The sequence below is a fragment of the Triticum dicoccoides genome, chromosome 7A (assembly GCF_002162155.2).
Source record: "Triticum dicoccoides isolate Atlit2015 ecotype Zavitan chromosome 7A, WEW_v2.0, whole genome shotgun sequence".
NCBI lineage: Eukaryota > Viridiplantae > Streptophyta > Magnoliopsida > Poales > Poaceae > Triticum > Triticum dicoccoides.
In genome coordinates this window covers 688145020-688159926 of record NC_041392.1, presented here as the reverse complement: position 1 = coordinate 688159926, position 14907 = coordinate 688145020, and the positions used below count along the sequence as shown (strand labels likewise).

The window sequence follows — 14907 nt, the reverse complement described above, 5'->3', positions numbered from 1 at the left end:
TAATCAACGGCTAAGAAAGCTTGTTGTCCACAAACATAGACAAGTTGTCCAGGAATACTTGGTCTGGCATTGTACTAATAAGTGCAGGTTCAACGTCGCATACATAGATGGTACATGATTCGGGAATATAGGCACTCCAGGACTTAACGATTACATGATCGTGGCGCGTAGGCTGGGGTCCTAATACATATAGTAGGGGCAATTCCTGCGACTCCATTTAGTCATGACTTTCGCTGCGAAACATTTCAACTGGAGTCGAAAGCAGAATCTGATGGTGCGAGGACATGCCAAAGTGCGTCTCCAGCAAGTGAGGAGGAGTTTCCCTGGAGCTTCATGCACTGGTGAAGTGCTTCCCGCTTTGCTTTTGCTGTGTTATGCTGTGCAGCGACGCCGTTGTGTACTTGGGAGTGGACCAGCGAATTAAAGAGCATGTAATTTGAGAAACGAGTAATCAGGGGGATGGCAATAGTACCTTTGTGATCAGCAGCTTTATCTTTTCGCCATCAAATTGGCGAGCAATGTGTATAATGCATGCACCCATTTCATCTCTACAGACATGCAATAAGGAAAGAAGGGATCATGTTCATTAGGTACAACAATTTGCTGATGAACCAACAAAAAAACAATGCAAGAAAAACAGCGAGGCATATATATGAAAGTACCGAGTAACAGGGGTGCCATTGACTGCAGTGAACTTCGCAGTCCAGCCATCTTTGCTTGTTGGCCAGCCAGCATAATACGCGTTGAGGCAGTTGAACAGAGCATGGTGAAGCTTCCACGCAATAATTTCATCTCGCTGCTGTGTCGGATGCTGTGGGCATTTCTGGGTGTACATCGGATCGATGACAGTAATCAAGCGTTTGACCATGTCCCAGAAAACCAGCATCCAGCCTTCAGGTCGGGGGACCGGAGTGAAGAACTAACAGGCACAAATCATTGCATCAGAATTCCGTAAGAAAAGATAGTACATGACTCTGGTTCCAAGAACAGGATGACTTTGCGAAAATAGGCGTACCAGCTGTGTTGACGTAATATCATAAATTAGATCATGAGCACCTAAGTGGCTCTGAATCGACTTGGTATGCAGATAGTCAGAAGTCGTTAAGACAAAGGTCTGGAATGAGTAATGAAAATGATGTCAGTATGCAAAGATATTATCTGTAGCACACCGAGGATCATAAAATTACTAACCGAGAACTCAGGTTCAATTGGATGCCTCCATGACAGATACGGTGATTCCTTGTCAGCTTCGTGGTCAGCTTGGGAATAACGACGGAAGATAACTGACATTAGCTCATGGTCGATTGCAGCGTCTCCGACAAGTTGTTGCTTCAAGATGGCCCCAGTGATGCGTATTAATCGGGGTTTCTCATGCACAAGAAAGTCCCTGAGATGAAAATCAACAGTAGAACAAATAAGGATCAACACTTATAACCGATATGAACTAAAAAATTATTGTTGACCTACAACTGGTACCTTGCTAGGTATGGGGATGATGCCGTGGCAAAGAAATCGACTAAAAGTTCCGAAACAGCTGCGTGTGGTGGGTAAGGAATAACCCCTCTTGTCCATGGGTCAGTCTGGAACCCAGGCCTGAAGACATATTTGCGTCCAGGGAGTTGGGTAGTCCTCTCGCCAAACACGGTGGTGCTGCCATCATACGGTAGGTCGATATATAGTTCGGACGTTTGCTGGAGCACGTGTTTAGCAAAGCATGCAATTTGTTGTGTGACAGCGGCCAGTGGTGCTTCATCTGTCCTCTGCCTCTTGGCATGCTGATGAGTTGTTGTTTCATCATGCTTCCTTCGCGAGGAGCAGCTACCATCTGTGCAAGTTAACAATAAGAGCGAGATTCCAGTTAGGATTTGAAGCAACAAACCACAAAAAATTAATGCTTACCTGAGCATGCTGACATATCAATCCTCACTCCAGTAATTTTAGCGCATGTAGGAGTCTGCAAGGAATCCCCTCCTGATGACAGTATAGATTAGGTGAATTCCTATGGCATCGAAGCATAAAAAAACAAATTTCAGCTAGAAAATGAAAGGACCTTGTGCGACATCGATAGCTCTAGCTGGGCAGTCAGTGAAGCCCCTGGCTGTGCAGCATATGCACCTTGAGCTCAGTGCATCCATGAGTTTGTCAACGAACTTGATCATGTCTGCCTGAATATTAACATGGGCTGTGTTGATTTCGCGCTGGCACCGGGCATTCTGCTCCTTCAGCAAAATCGAAATCAGATGGGAAGCCTGGAAAAAAAACATAAGTACAAAGCATTAAGAAAACGACAACAATAACTATTGAGCTGGAACGCCAATGAGTAACATGAATAAATATGAAGAACTAAGGAAAAACATCTACATACAATTCTAGGGTACCGCCTATGCATATGTTGTGCAAAATCAATTGGTCCAAGCATACGCTGTGGTGTTTGCGCATCCATGGTGCCAAGCATTTCCTGCACCCCCCCCCTTCATCTGATGCCAGGTCGTCACCGCCGGAACGGGCGTCGTTGCAACCGCTTGCTCCCTGGATGCTCATATCAGGATCAAAATCTGGGTGCTTCCGACGAGTATAGCATACATCTTCGTCCGGCCGAAACTGAAAAATCGAAAGATGAGACAGTCAGTAATCATGCATACATTAAAGTGCAAATATAACTCAGGAATCCAGTCATCACCTTACAGTTGTAGAACGACAACACGCTAGTGCCAATGTCAGTTGCCATAGTTATCATCCTTCTTATAGTTGGCTGGTCAAATATACTTATCCGAGGTAGAACATCGTGTTTTTTGTTGAACATCCCTAAGTCAACATTGTCGAGGAAAAATACTTGAAGGCATACATTATTTCACGTCAACCCTGTGGAAAGTTTCCAAACTGCATGTTTGCACATGATAGAATGCATTCAGTTAAAAGAACTAACCTGCAACCACAGATGGCAGCCAACCAAATTAGTCCCCAAGTTGCCTGCCAGCATGTCGTTTTTGAGCCGACGGACTGCCTCCAACAGAACCTCCAGTACATACTCACACCAGTTGAATTGAGATATGGTCTCAGTATCAGCTAGTGCACCCCAGTAATCTATCGTAGCATAGTCATGTTTGGTTGTTGGGGCCAATACATGACCCATTACGAAAATGACAAATGCTATCTGAAAGCAGTCCTTCTCGAGCTTGCTAGATGACTCGCTAATGTCTCTGAGAAGGAATTCCTCTGCCGCCTTGAGACTGTGCACCCCAGTTTTGTCCATCCCAAGTGTGGTTTTGATGAAATTTATGGCCTCAGGTTTTATAAAACCATCACGGCCTCTCACATTCCAGTGACCACAAGGGATACCGAATACCTTATGGACATCATCTGCCCAAAACTTTAGAGTCTTCGTATATGACAGTACGATTGCACGTCGCCTAATGCTGACCTTACTCATTGTCCATGCACTGAATTTAAGGTTTAGTTTGGAGATGGCACGGAGCTGAAGCATACCACCAAACCCAATTTCTGTAACCAACCACCTCTTGAAATCGTCAAACGTTTGAATTACTTCAACAGCTCTCTTGACTGAAATCCGAGAAGTTGGTGCTGGTGGCGCCTGTCCTTGATTTCCACCGGGCGATTGTCCAGATCTTTGTGGTCTAACTCCTTCAGATACATCATCTCCATCACAGCTTGCCGCGTCAGACATGATTGCAGACTGAAAAATTTATATACTTGTCCATTAAAAAAGATACAGACCAGAAATTTTGCAGTAGAGAATGCATATGCGGGGTGATCATATTCAGGCAAATCTGCTTGACTAAGCCTACGGCTGTGCATCCAGTATGATAAGGTGAACCCTTCATGAATCAATTGCTGGTCCGAAACAAATCCATTCCTACTAATTTATGAAGGATCCAAACTGATAACGAAGGACATGCAGACAAGATCTAGACTTGTGCTGATAACCGAAATTCTAATTGCTAGGCAATAATAAGTACAGGCATTTTCCAAGCAGGGCAAGATTGCCGCTAGAAATCCCTACCGAGTTCAGATCGGATCCAGCCCCAAAAACACGCTTACCGAGTATAACTACGAGTGGGGGGCCATATAAGATGTACTGATGGATGGGGATTAATCAGCGAGCGTACCTGCCGTAGTTCACCACGCGCTGCACGCCGAGCCGGCGAAGGCGAGGGTGATTCTTTGCCGGAGACGAACAGCGGCCTGAGCAGCTAGCGGGGCCAGATGGGGAACCAGCAGCGAGCAACACGGGGTAATGAGATAAGGCAAGCGCCTGAATGGGAAGTTTGGTGCGTCTGATTTATTGCCAGGGACTGGTAGGTTCGACAGACAGGCTGTATACAGTGGTTCGAGTTAACAAATATTTGCGTCTCTGTGTCAACAAACGCTTATTTTATTACTGGCCACAAGCCCACAGCCATGATTACAAATTTCTGCTAGAAACCATACTGATAATTCCATGACCAAATCAACTAACCAGATCAACTACCTGTTAAGCAGGTAAACTATCCTGACTAGAGCGACTAACATAAGCACTGCAACCACCAACAGGGCGCGTACTAACATAACAAGCACCTTCACTTCACTTGTGGACCAGCCTGGGCCTGGGACGCCAGAGCCTTTCCTTTCCATGGCTGCTGCTCCACTCGTACATCTGCCGGCACCTCCCCTCCGCGCCTCCATTGCTCGACTTGTTCGCCAGGATTAACTCGACGGTGCAAGTAAGGTGCCGGGTGTGAATGCGCCGGGACAACTAGCCGATCTGCCAGCAGCTGGCTGCCTATGAGCTGCGCACGGTACTCTTCGGAAGATCTCATGAATCCACACCTCTGCAGAGAGAGAAGCGAAGCAGAAATCAGAACGAAAATTGCAGATCAAGAAACCTTAATCTACATTACGCTGAGAATCTTACTTCCTTGTTGACACACTTGTAGAATCGACGACCCGCGTTCACTCCATGACGAGCAATCCAAGAGTACACCCGGCCGCCGCACTCTGTGCAAGGAACCAGGGGTAAGATTTCATCCTGACCTACGGAGGAAGATGATGCAGACATGGTTGAGAATGAGCTGCTACTGGCTACGGCTCGGCTACGAAAGCATGGAGCTACAAATCTGAGTGGAGGAATCCAACGCTGGAGTTGACGTGATTAAGTAGAATATGAACCGTGCCGCGTAAGATTGCTGGGTCGGTCCAACAGGAGAAAACAATAAATGGTGGTTGGTGGCGCCGTCAGTACTGAATCCCCTTGGAGACGGCTCATATCGTCTAGGACTTTCTGATCTGAGAGGCTGAGTTTCTGTTCCGCGACGGGGCTCGGTTATGGCGTCTCATTCAATACGTCGGACTGCTGGGCCATGGGCCATAAGAAAAATTCTGGACTAAAAATTCCAACTGGAAATAGCGAAACACAGACACACATCACGAGAGAAGCGAAAGGTACAGATAAAGAGAGCACTGCAGCTCATGATCTAATAAGCACTCAAACTGGACGTGGAGGAAATGATCCCGAGCACACAGGCACACGGAATCTGTTCCCGTCGAAAACAGCGGCGTGATTCGTTTTCCCCGACACACGTGATGGGGTATGGGCCCATGTGATTGCGTGGAATTTAAAAGGAAAAGGAGAATAGCTTCTGAACTGCAGACCAGAACTGTCTGATTACTCGAGGCCGTCGGAAGTGGACTTCAGAGCCGTCGCTCGACTCGTCGGCGAATTTCTGATCCGTGTGTCAAACGAAATAACGCCGTGATTGCGCTGAAGTAAATGCACCGGACTGGGTAGGTGGTGGGTAGTTGTCTCCTACCTCATCTGCTGGCTGGTCTGGTCTGGTCTCATACTATCGAGAGCGACTCCGCGGCCGTACTTCGAAAATTTAGGGTTCCGGTGTCCCGGCTACGGCGGCGATGAAGTTCTTGATGCAGCCGGTGAGCAGGTGCCTATTTGCCTAATCTGGCCCCTTCCGTATTCTATTAGCAGTAGGCGCTAGTTTCATTTGCTTTCCGATGAGATGCAAGATCTGACTTTCCTTGCCGTGCGTCTGTTCGAGCAGCAAAACTCTGATTGAGGAAGTCAATGACAGCGAGATACCGATGGAGCCTCTTCACTATCCTGTGCTGCCTACTCCGGCCGCGGGGTTGCCGGCGGCGAGCGCCTCAAGTGCAGATGCAATCATGTGCTCTGCCACCGTTGTAGCAACCGGCGAAGAGGCAGATCAGCCACAGGCATCTGAACACTCCATAGAGCAGATTGATCCACAGGCACCAGGATGGACGCGAAGGTAATCTTGCCTGCCATGTCCCCTAGGGACAAGCTAAATTGGTAGTTCAGTGGAGCTTGTGATAGTTGTTCGACTAGTGGCATGTGTACTGTCAGTTAACAAAGTGAAAGAATGTAATTCAGGGGAGGGGATGAAAACAGAGCAGGGGCATGCTGTGATATAGATTGACATGCCATGAATGAAACGCATGGGTAACTCATGCCTGATTTAGGATCTGACAATTTTCGTTTGTATGGTGATGCACCAACATGTATTCAGTCAGAGCAAAATTATTTTACTAAATGGCTAATGATTGGTGTAGTTGTAGCTGAAGAAATTATCTTGATGGAAATGCAGGGTAAGGATTGGAGCTGCAGCACCAGGGCGTGTCCCCAACCCGGATAGGATGACAGTATTTGAAAAATCGGTTCGCGTGTTTGCGGAGGCACCTGGTGAAAATGTCATCGTGCTAAAAATAGGCATAAGCTTCGATACGCTTGGAGGGGCTTACGATTTTTATAACTTGTATTCGTGGGAGAAAGGTTTCGGAATTAGATATGGAAAGAGCAGACTAAATGTGAACCGGACGAAGTGCATGCAGGAGATAGTATGCGGCTGTGCGGTAAGATAACACATACAGAAGAGTTAGTATTTACAGTTTTAACTTGCTGATTCAATTTCGAGGAGGTAAATTGCTGATTGTATTTTCCTGGATGTAATCCTGTTTCAGGGGAAACCGATTGTCGAGAATACCCGATCCTGTCGATGTGAATGTCCTGCCCTGGTGAGGCTGCTACGGTCAAAGGATAATGGGTGATATATAGCAGAGCACCGGGGTGAGCACAACCATTCTTTGTCTCTGACATATGGGCAAACCTTACACTGGCCATCACACAAACATATCGACATATACAGCAGAGATTTAGTGAAGCAGCTGAGGGAGAGTAATGTGAACCTGTCGAAAGTGTACAGCATCATAGGGAGCTTCTTTGGTAAGATGGAGAATGTACCATTCACAAAAAGAGCTTTGCGGAACTTGTGTGGGAAGATTGGTCGTGACCAGGCAGAAGATGACGTTCGGAAGACAATGGATGTGTTTCAAGAACTAGGTGCTAAGGATCAGCAATTCACATACAGAGTTCAGGCAGACAAAGAAGGAAGAATTAGTACACTAATGTGGGCAAATGGAAACAGCAGACTACAATACAATTTTTTCGGTGACGTGGTGACTTTTGATACAACTTACAGGACAAACCTGTACGACATGCCATTTGGGCTATTTGTCGGAGTTAACAACCATTTCCAGAGCATCATACTAGCCGGCGTGCTGGTACGGGATGAGAAGGTCAAAACATTTGAATGGGTCTTTTCAGAATTTGTCAGGATGATGGGTGGCAGTGCTCCGCAAACTATTCTAACAGGTACAAAGTAGATTACAACTAGAAGTGTGGTAGCATTGATCATAATTTCTAAGACATTCGGCATGCCTCTATTTTTGCAGACCAGAACCGTGCAATGGAGGTTGCCATACAGAATGTGCTGCCTAGCACAGCCCACCGATGGTGCAAGTGGCACGTCCTGAAGAAAGCAAAGGAGTCGCTGGGTAGATTGTACTCGAAGAAGAGTGATTTCCAAGCGGAATTTCACAAGGTTGTTAATCACATGTTAACAATTGATGAGTTTGAGGAAGCATGGAAGTTCCTAATCGATAAATATAACCTGAGCTCACCTGAGTACATGACACACCTATACGACGTCCGGCACAAGTGGGCAAAGCCTTATTTCAAAGGTGTGTTCTGCGCTAAAATGACTAGTACTCAGCGGAGTGAGAGCGCGAACCATATGTTGAAGAACTATATACCCCCAGGCTGCCCAATGCACCTATTTGTGAGGAAATACATGGCCTTGCAGTTCGACCGGGAAGCAGAGGAAAATTATGAGGAAAAACGGACCAGAATTGTGAGCCGACTCTCATTCATGAATTCAAAATGATAGTTTGATTTGCTGGTTACCCCTGGTAATGTGTCTGACACATATTTGTATTTGCAGGGGAGGCCGCTATTTCGAGCAAACATGGCGACTGAAAGGCATGCTGGCAAGATATACACAAGAGCAATGTTCGAGAAATTTGGGCATATAATATATGAATGTGGTGCTTACTAGGTGGAAGAGGTTGAGAAAGGGAAAACTTATGTTGCCATACATACTGATGCAGCACGGAGAGAGAAGTGGTGCAGGATTTCATACAAGGTGACCGTTGTGGACGCTGGGGAGGAATTTGACTGCGAATGTGGCCAGTTCAGTCACATGGGGCTGCTGTGCAGCCATGTCCTCAAGGTAGTGACCTCGACGGCATATGAACAAGCTTTACATATGATAAAATTAGTGGCTGAATAATGACATGAATTTTCTGATATAGGTCATGGACTTCATACGTATAACAGAAATCCCAAAGAAGCACATAGTGAAGAGGTGGACAAAAGACGCCCGTGACATCCTGGCTCCACATCTAAGCCAATACCAGAAGGACGATGCTAACAAGAACAACCCATTCAGTTTCAGACATTTCACCATGTATATGCAAGCGATGGAGCTTGTACGAATGGGGGATACAAGTGTCCAGGCATATGAACGCCTGCTTGCACTGTTCAAACATTGTGTGGAAGAGATGAAGGCATTTGCAGATATCAGAGATGGCCTGGGGCTGGAGGACCGGATGGCTGAAAATGTAGTTGTTGTTAACCAAGATAATGTAGGAGAGGACGAGTTGGGGCTTGATCAGAGGACGACTGCAGCGATTGTCAATGATGATAACAACTCAGGAAATGAATCGGGGAATATGATGGCAGGGTTGTTGCCTCCTGCCAAAAGGAAAGAAATGGGCAGACCTACAACTAGTCGAGAAAAGGCACCATACGAAGGTCTCAGCAAGAGAACTAGATTTTGTACAATATGTCGCCGAGAAGGGCATAAGCGAACAACCTGTCCTGATCGCGGCGATGTCCCTAAACAGCCACGTAAGCCGGGAAGATGCAAAAATTGTGGCGTTGAAGGACACCGTAGGAACAACTGCCACAAAGCAGCCGAGCTTAGAATGAAGATGTGATCTTACGAGTCATTTCTGTAGTTGTGGGTTCATGTTTTCCTGAATTTTTTCTGGGTGATGCACCCCGTAGAATGCTTATGAACTGTGTAACGATACTTGTCTGAAGAATAACTGGGCTGTGTTAAAGAGTCTAATTACATTTGGTGCTTCAGTTTGGACAGAAGCGTTTTCTACTTCCAGAAAGCAGCCAAGCTCAGAGTGGAGATGTGTTCTTACGGGTCATTTCTGTAGTTGTGGCTTCATGTTTTCCTGAACTTTTCCCCAGTGATGTCCCGCTAGAATGGATATGAACTGTGAAACGATACCTGTCTGAAGGATAAGTGCATGTGACTGTGCATGGCTGTTTTAAAGAGTATGAACTTTTCTAATTACATTTGGTGCAGCTGTTTGGACATCACCGTTTCCTGTAAGAAATCATGCCCATGCAATACTACTCGATCATTGACTAGAATATTGGAGATCACGTTCGAATAAAGTATTTTCAATGGCTGAATTGTACATGAGCTGTGTGGTTCATGTATAGTTTGGTGAAACAGTAAATGGAGCAGCAGCAGAGACGGTGCGTTATGAGTGTACCAACCAGACTGCTGGGCGGCATTTCGGTTCAAATTTTGAAGCAGATGGGCGGGGTGGCGTGCGCCCAGCTGCCCTTAAAGGCAAGGTGCGTAGTGCAAGGCTCCAGAGGCAGCGACTGCGTGGAGGACAGAGTACTCCGCATGGCTCAAACTGGTTTCTTCAACTCTGCTTTGACGAGCTCTGCAGTTAGCTCTCATGGCGGTTTGCTTGCTGAACAGGTAAATGGGAATTAATTTCGCATATGTTGTAGGAACCATCTCTTGATCACAGTGTCACACACCACTTGTACATTTCAGGCAGAAGCAGATTCAGAGTCTTCGGTGAATCAAGGAGCTGAATCACAGCTCGTCGGTCCTGAGACTTCAGATGTGTCTTCGCTTTTACAATATGTAAGCAACCTTAAATCTTTGATTCATTGCATCCTGTGTGAATCCATGCGTACCGATTACTTCTATCGTGGATTATTTGAAGGTAGGAGTTGTTGGGGTAGAGGCGCATGTAGGCGAGGTGGCGGTCATGCAACCAGATGTGGCAGCTGTAGCGGAAGGTTATGGCAACCACGATCCAGAAGATGGTGGCAAAAGTGCTGAAGAGCACGGAGAAGGCGCAGCGCACTCTTCGGAATCGCTGATGGATGATGATGCAGAGGAAGAAAGCACCATGTCCGTTGCTAAGCGCCGTAGAATTATGTAGGGATGTCCATTCTGGCCAATGTAGTAAAGGCAAAGACGTCTTTGCCGATGACTAGTGGTAATCGCAAATTAGTTGTGTTTATCAAGTTGTATCAGTTCGGTGAGCGTGTGAGGAGAACTGTATGGTACGACTTAGGATTAATAAATAAAGATGGACGGACATGTCGGCTTGAGTGAAAGTGGTTCCGTTTATGAATAAATAAATTAGCTACTGAAGGCGTGCATGGCTTTAATTAAGACCAACACTTGCCTTGGAGAGGGAACCCGGTCCGGATAGCTCATGCAGAAGTGCGTACGTGCCCATGCATGGACAGATTAGGTAATGTGATCACGTAGGATGTTGGTTGGGTCTGCAAATAGTATATTGTGTGGCACCTTATTCATGCGTGCGCATGCATGTACTGAGTACGCAAAGAATGGTAACCTAAAAATGTGAGATTACTGTTAGACGTACTATTATATTGATTGGTCTCCAGGTCCATGCATGTGCATGCAGATGTGAGACAATGTGAAGCCAAATTTTGATTACTGTTACCACTACTAGTGTGTTGGCTTCTCTCATGGCCCGTGCATGTGCATGCATGCAGTGTTTAGACAATGCGAGCAGACAGGGAGTTTACTGTTGCATGCAGTTGTTTATTGGCTGGAGACCTGGTCCATGCATCTGCATGCGTATCTCCTATGGTGGGGTGCATCCAATAATGATACTAGTCAACAGGAGTGCGGGTGTGGTGACCGGACCACAACCCCTGCAATTGTCCTCTACCGGATTTTCTGCTGCCCCCCCCAGTAGGGAACTTTCTTAAAAAAGGGTACCTGGAGTGGACGTGCTCGTCCCAAAAAAGATATGCACCGCTGCATAGATCCTTCCAGATTTGTACCAAAAGGCAATTATGATGGGTAAAGGGTGCACGAGTGTGTGAAGCCGGGAAAGGTTCTTCGTGTGGCGAGGGTGCATATTGTCAATATTGCCACTTGTCCTGTGGCGAGGTGTGTGACGAGCGCGTGCGAGGCGGCAAATTTCGCGCCACTGGAATCCAAAAACCTGTGGCGGCGAGAGGATGGCTGGTTGGCATACAATTAAAAATAGTTTGGGCTGCAGTAAAAGCCTTCGTCCGTAAGGTAGCTGAAACAGTGCATGGTAGTGGGTGGTGGATGGTTTTAACCTCGGCCGCCGTCTTTCACAGTGCTCACAGTGCAGAAATTTTCCCCTTTGGAGGTTTGCAATAAAGCTCCAAGCTGCAGAACCCAGATCTGTGCTTCTGTGGCGGAGGCGGCGAGCTGGCTTCCTGGTGAGCTCTGATCCGCTTTGTCAAAATCTTTTATTCCGCGGACGGTCTTGCTCCGGTATTGGATTTCGTCCTGGTCTTGCTGCCGCCGCCGCAAATGCGGTGGTGAATCTTTCGAGCCGGTTGTGCTCTGCTTTTCTGTTGTTGGTCCATCGGCTAGTTGGCCGGCTTTCCTTTGCTTGTGTTCTTACATACCTGACGGTACAACCCGTATTGATCTGCTTGCATGTCGTTTATTTGTTGCAGATCGACCGAGAAGATGGCCCGCTGTCCGGGAACGCCGAATCAAACAAGATCCGTCGGTCGTCGTAGAGGACGGCCAGCTAGAAGGAACAACGGGTGGGGGAGCCAGGCCCTGGCGGTGGTCAATGCAGCAGCAAGGCAGCCGTCATACAGATCCATGTTCGCCACGAATCCATTCCTAGGGTTGAGCACTCTGTTCTACCATGCAGCTGAGCCAACTGGGATGGCTGGCTTGCTCACGAACAGATACGTTGGGCCGATAGATCGGCCGTTCTTTGCTGACCTTCTGGGTAGGGTTGACACTAGCGGGCCGGTACTCACCTCTCGTTTGCTAGATGGTCAAGTGAGACCGATACAGGACGAAGATGCAGTTAGGACCTTAGGCTTGCGTGGACATGGGAGGATAGTACAATTTCAGACTTCTTTGCGTAGGTCTACAATGGTGAAGAGGGTTAGATCACTGATTGGGCTTAAAGGGAAGGGTGGGCTAAAGGTTACAGATCTAGAGTATGTGATTAGCAAGATAGATCCATGCTCCATGGACGAACAAGATACTACAACATTTGCAGTGGCGTCCAGTCTGCTTGGTGCATGCACCTTGCTTGGACCAAGACAATCAGTATCAGCTATACCTGATGAACTTCTAGCCTTAGTACAAGAACCATGGGCCATAGGTGAATACAACATGGCGCGGTACTCCATAGACGTGTTGAGGATATGTGCAAATAGATATCAAGAGGCGGTAGCGAACGGAGCTGAGCTCATTATCCTGGGTGGACATGGTCTGTTTCTTCAGGTAATAGTTGCATGCATGGTGTTTAAGAGAACATTCTCGTTTGTCACGCATATACGATTAGTAAATGTACTTCTGCATGTATTAATGATTAAGCCTTCACGTCCAAATTGCAGTGCTTACAATTTGACTGGGTGGACTATGGACATGCCAGCCTAAGGTTGAACTGCTTCCCAGAATTTGTGCCTATAGCCTGCCAATAGTTAGGGTGCTAATTCAACTGGAAAGGGAAAACCCAGGGTACTACCAGGTAATATACAAGAGATTTCAAACTGAGCTAATAAATAATATTGTTCTGCTTTTCATTGTCCTGTTCTGCAACTTTCTAATGGCTGTTATGCATGTTGTGCTCGCAGACAAGACCAGAAGGTTATATGCAGCAGCGTCTCTGGAGGTGGCACCCTTTGATGGAACCGACAGCACATTTGGTGAGTGAGCTCAGAAAATTAAAATTATTTGGTGCATGATGCGTCATGCATCACAGAATTTGGAGGTACATGTGTGTGCTAATGCATTCTGAAAATTTCGCAGTTGTTCCCAAGTTCAGCAGTGAACACTAGAGGTGGTGCAGATGGTGCAAACGCAGGCGAGAATGGAAATGAGCCAACCCAGGGAGAAATTATGAACAGATCTATAGTCCAGATAGAAGATGCCGGGGGAAATGTCGGAGGGCTAAGCGCGAACCATCTGACCAGCCATTCAACCCAAACACAAGAGGCTGAAAATGTTGGGGGGCTAACTATCAGAGAAATAGATGCGAACCAACTGATCAGCACTCCATTCCATACAAAGTGGGAAGAAAATGACATAGCAGTTACCATGCATGCTGACACCATGGAACAAACAATGATTGAGTCAGGTACCTCTACTGCTTACGTATAGATCACAGACCCTTTCAATTGTTTAGAAATGCTACAGAAAAGCTAACCCGTGCTTAGAAGTAGTATCAACTGGAACAATGCTTATGGCATGACTACTTTCCAATGTGATGTACAGACACTGAAGGAGAGGACGGTGCTTCAGATGAAGAGCGGCAGCTACTTGCTGCGATAGGTAATAAATTTTTATTGCAAACCCTAACACAATGGTTTATCGATGTACATACTAATTCTAAGTCGATGATGCAGAGGCATCCCTTGCAGATCAAAAGCGTGAAGCACGACTCCCTCCTGTTGTAATCGAGGAAGGAGGCTATGAAGCTCGGCGACGCAGCCACATGGTAGAAATTGCAGCAGATGATCCTGGAAAACGGTTGATGCAAGAAGACCATGATCTTGAGTCATCTGACAGTGAAGATGACATGCGGACTCGGTACGAGCGCATAGGAAGGAACCGTGGTAGGATCATGGAGCAGCAAAGTAAGTTCATCTTCAGCTGTGGTACACGTTGTTGCTAACCGTAAGGTTGCATCCTTCTCATAAACAATGGTTGATTTTGCAGTGCATCGTGGACAGGGAGCGGTGGTTGTTGAAATTCCAATGATGAGCATGGAAGGTAAGGTTTTGATTGCAAGTATCATGCGATTTTCATGTAAACAAATTGTGGTGCCTGGCTGACTGAACCATAACACGACAGCACCGCCGGGGTATGAAGTAGCAGCTCAAACAGGGGCCCCTGTTCAAATGGACCATGAAAGTGAACTGGTCATACCTCCTCAGATAGTGGCAGAAGGTAAATATAAATAAAAATAGTAGTGGGCAACTCATATATTTTGTAGCAAACGTGACGTGAAGGGGAAGAATTGACCAGCTTGAAATTTTGTTGTTGTAACAGAAAGGGTTGACATCACTATAAATCAGAACAACGATTTGGACGACACCCCCAGAACACCAGTGCAAGCCATCGTGGACAACGGTGTACCGAATTCAGATGCATATGTCGTACCAGAAGAAAGGGAGGCGGAGTACAGCAACCATGGGGCACTAATTGCTAGGTTCATGCAAGCAGC

General features: G+C 46.6%; 1 protein-coding gene and 1 pseudogene across 1 annotated transcript; both read left to right on the top strand.

Annotated features, from left to right (window-relative positions):
* The first annotated feature begins 5811 nt into the window (after positions 1-5811).
* LOC119328461 lies at positions 5812-7195 on the top strand. Its single transcript, XM_037601441.1, has 4 exons — positions 5812-5936; positions 6054-6281; positions 6618-6882; positions 6991-7195. The coding sequence occupies exons 1-4, from the start codon at positions 5908-5910 to the stop codon at positions 7075-7077; spliced, it is 609 nt and encodes a 202-aa protein (XP_037457338.1). The 5' UTR covers positions 5812-5907; the 3' UTR covers positions 7078-7195.
* Positions 7196-7257: 62 nt separating this feature from the next.
* On the top strand, positions 7258-10635 carry LOC119333901 (annotated as a pseudogene).
* Positions 10636-14907: the final 4272 nt, after the last annotated feature.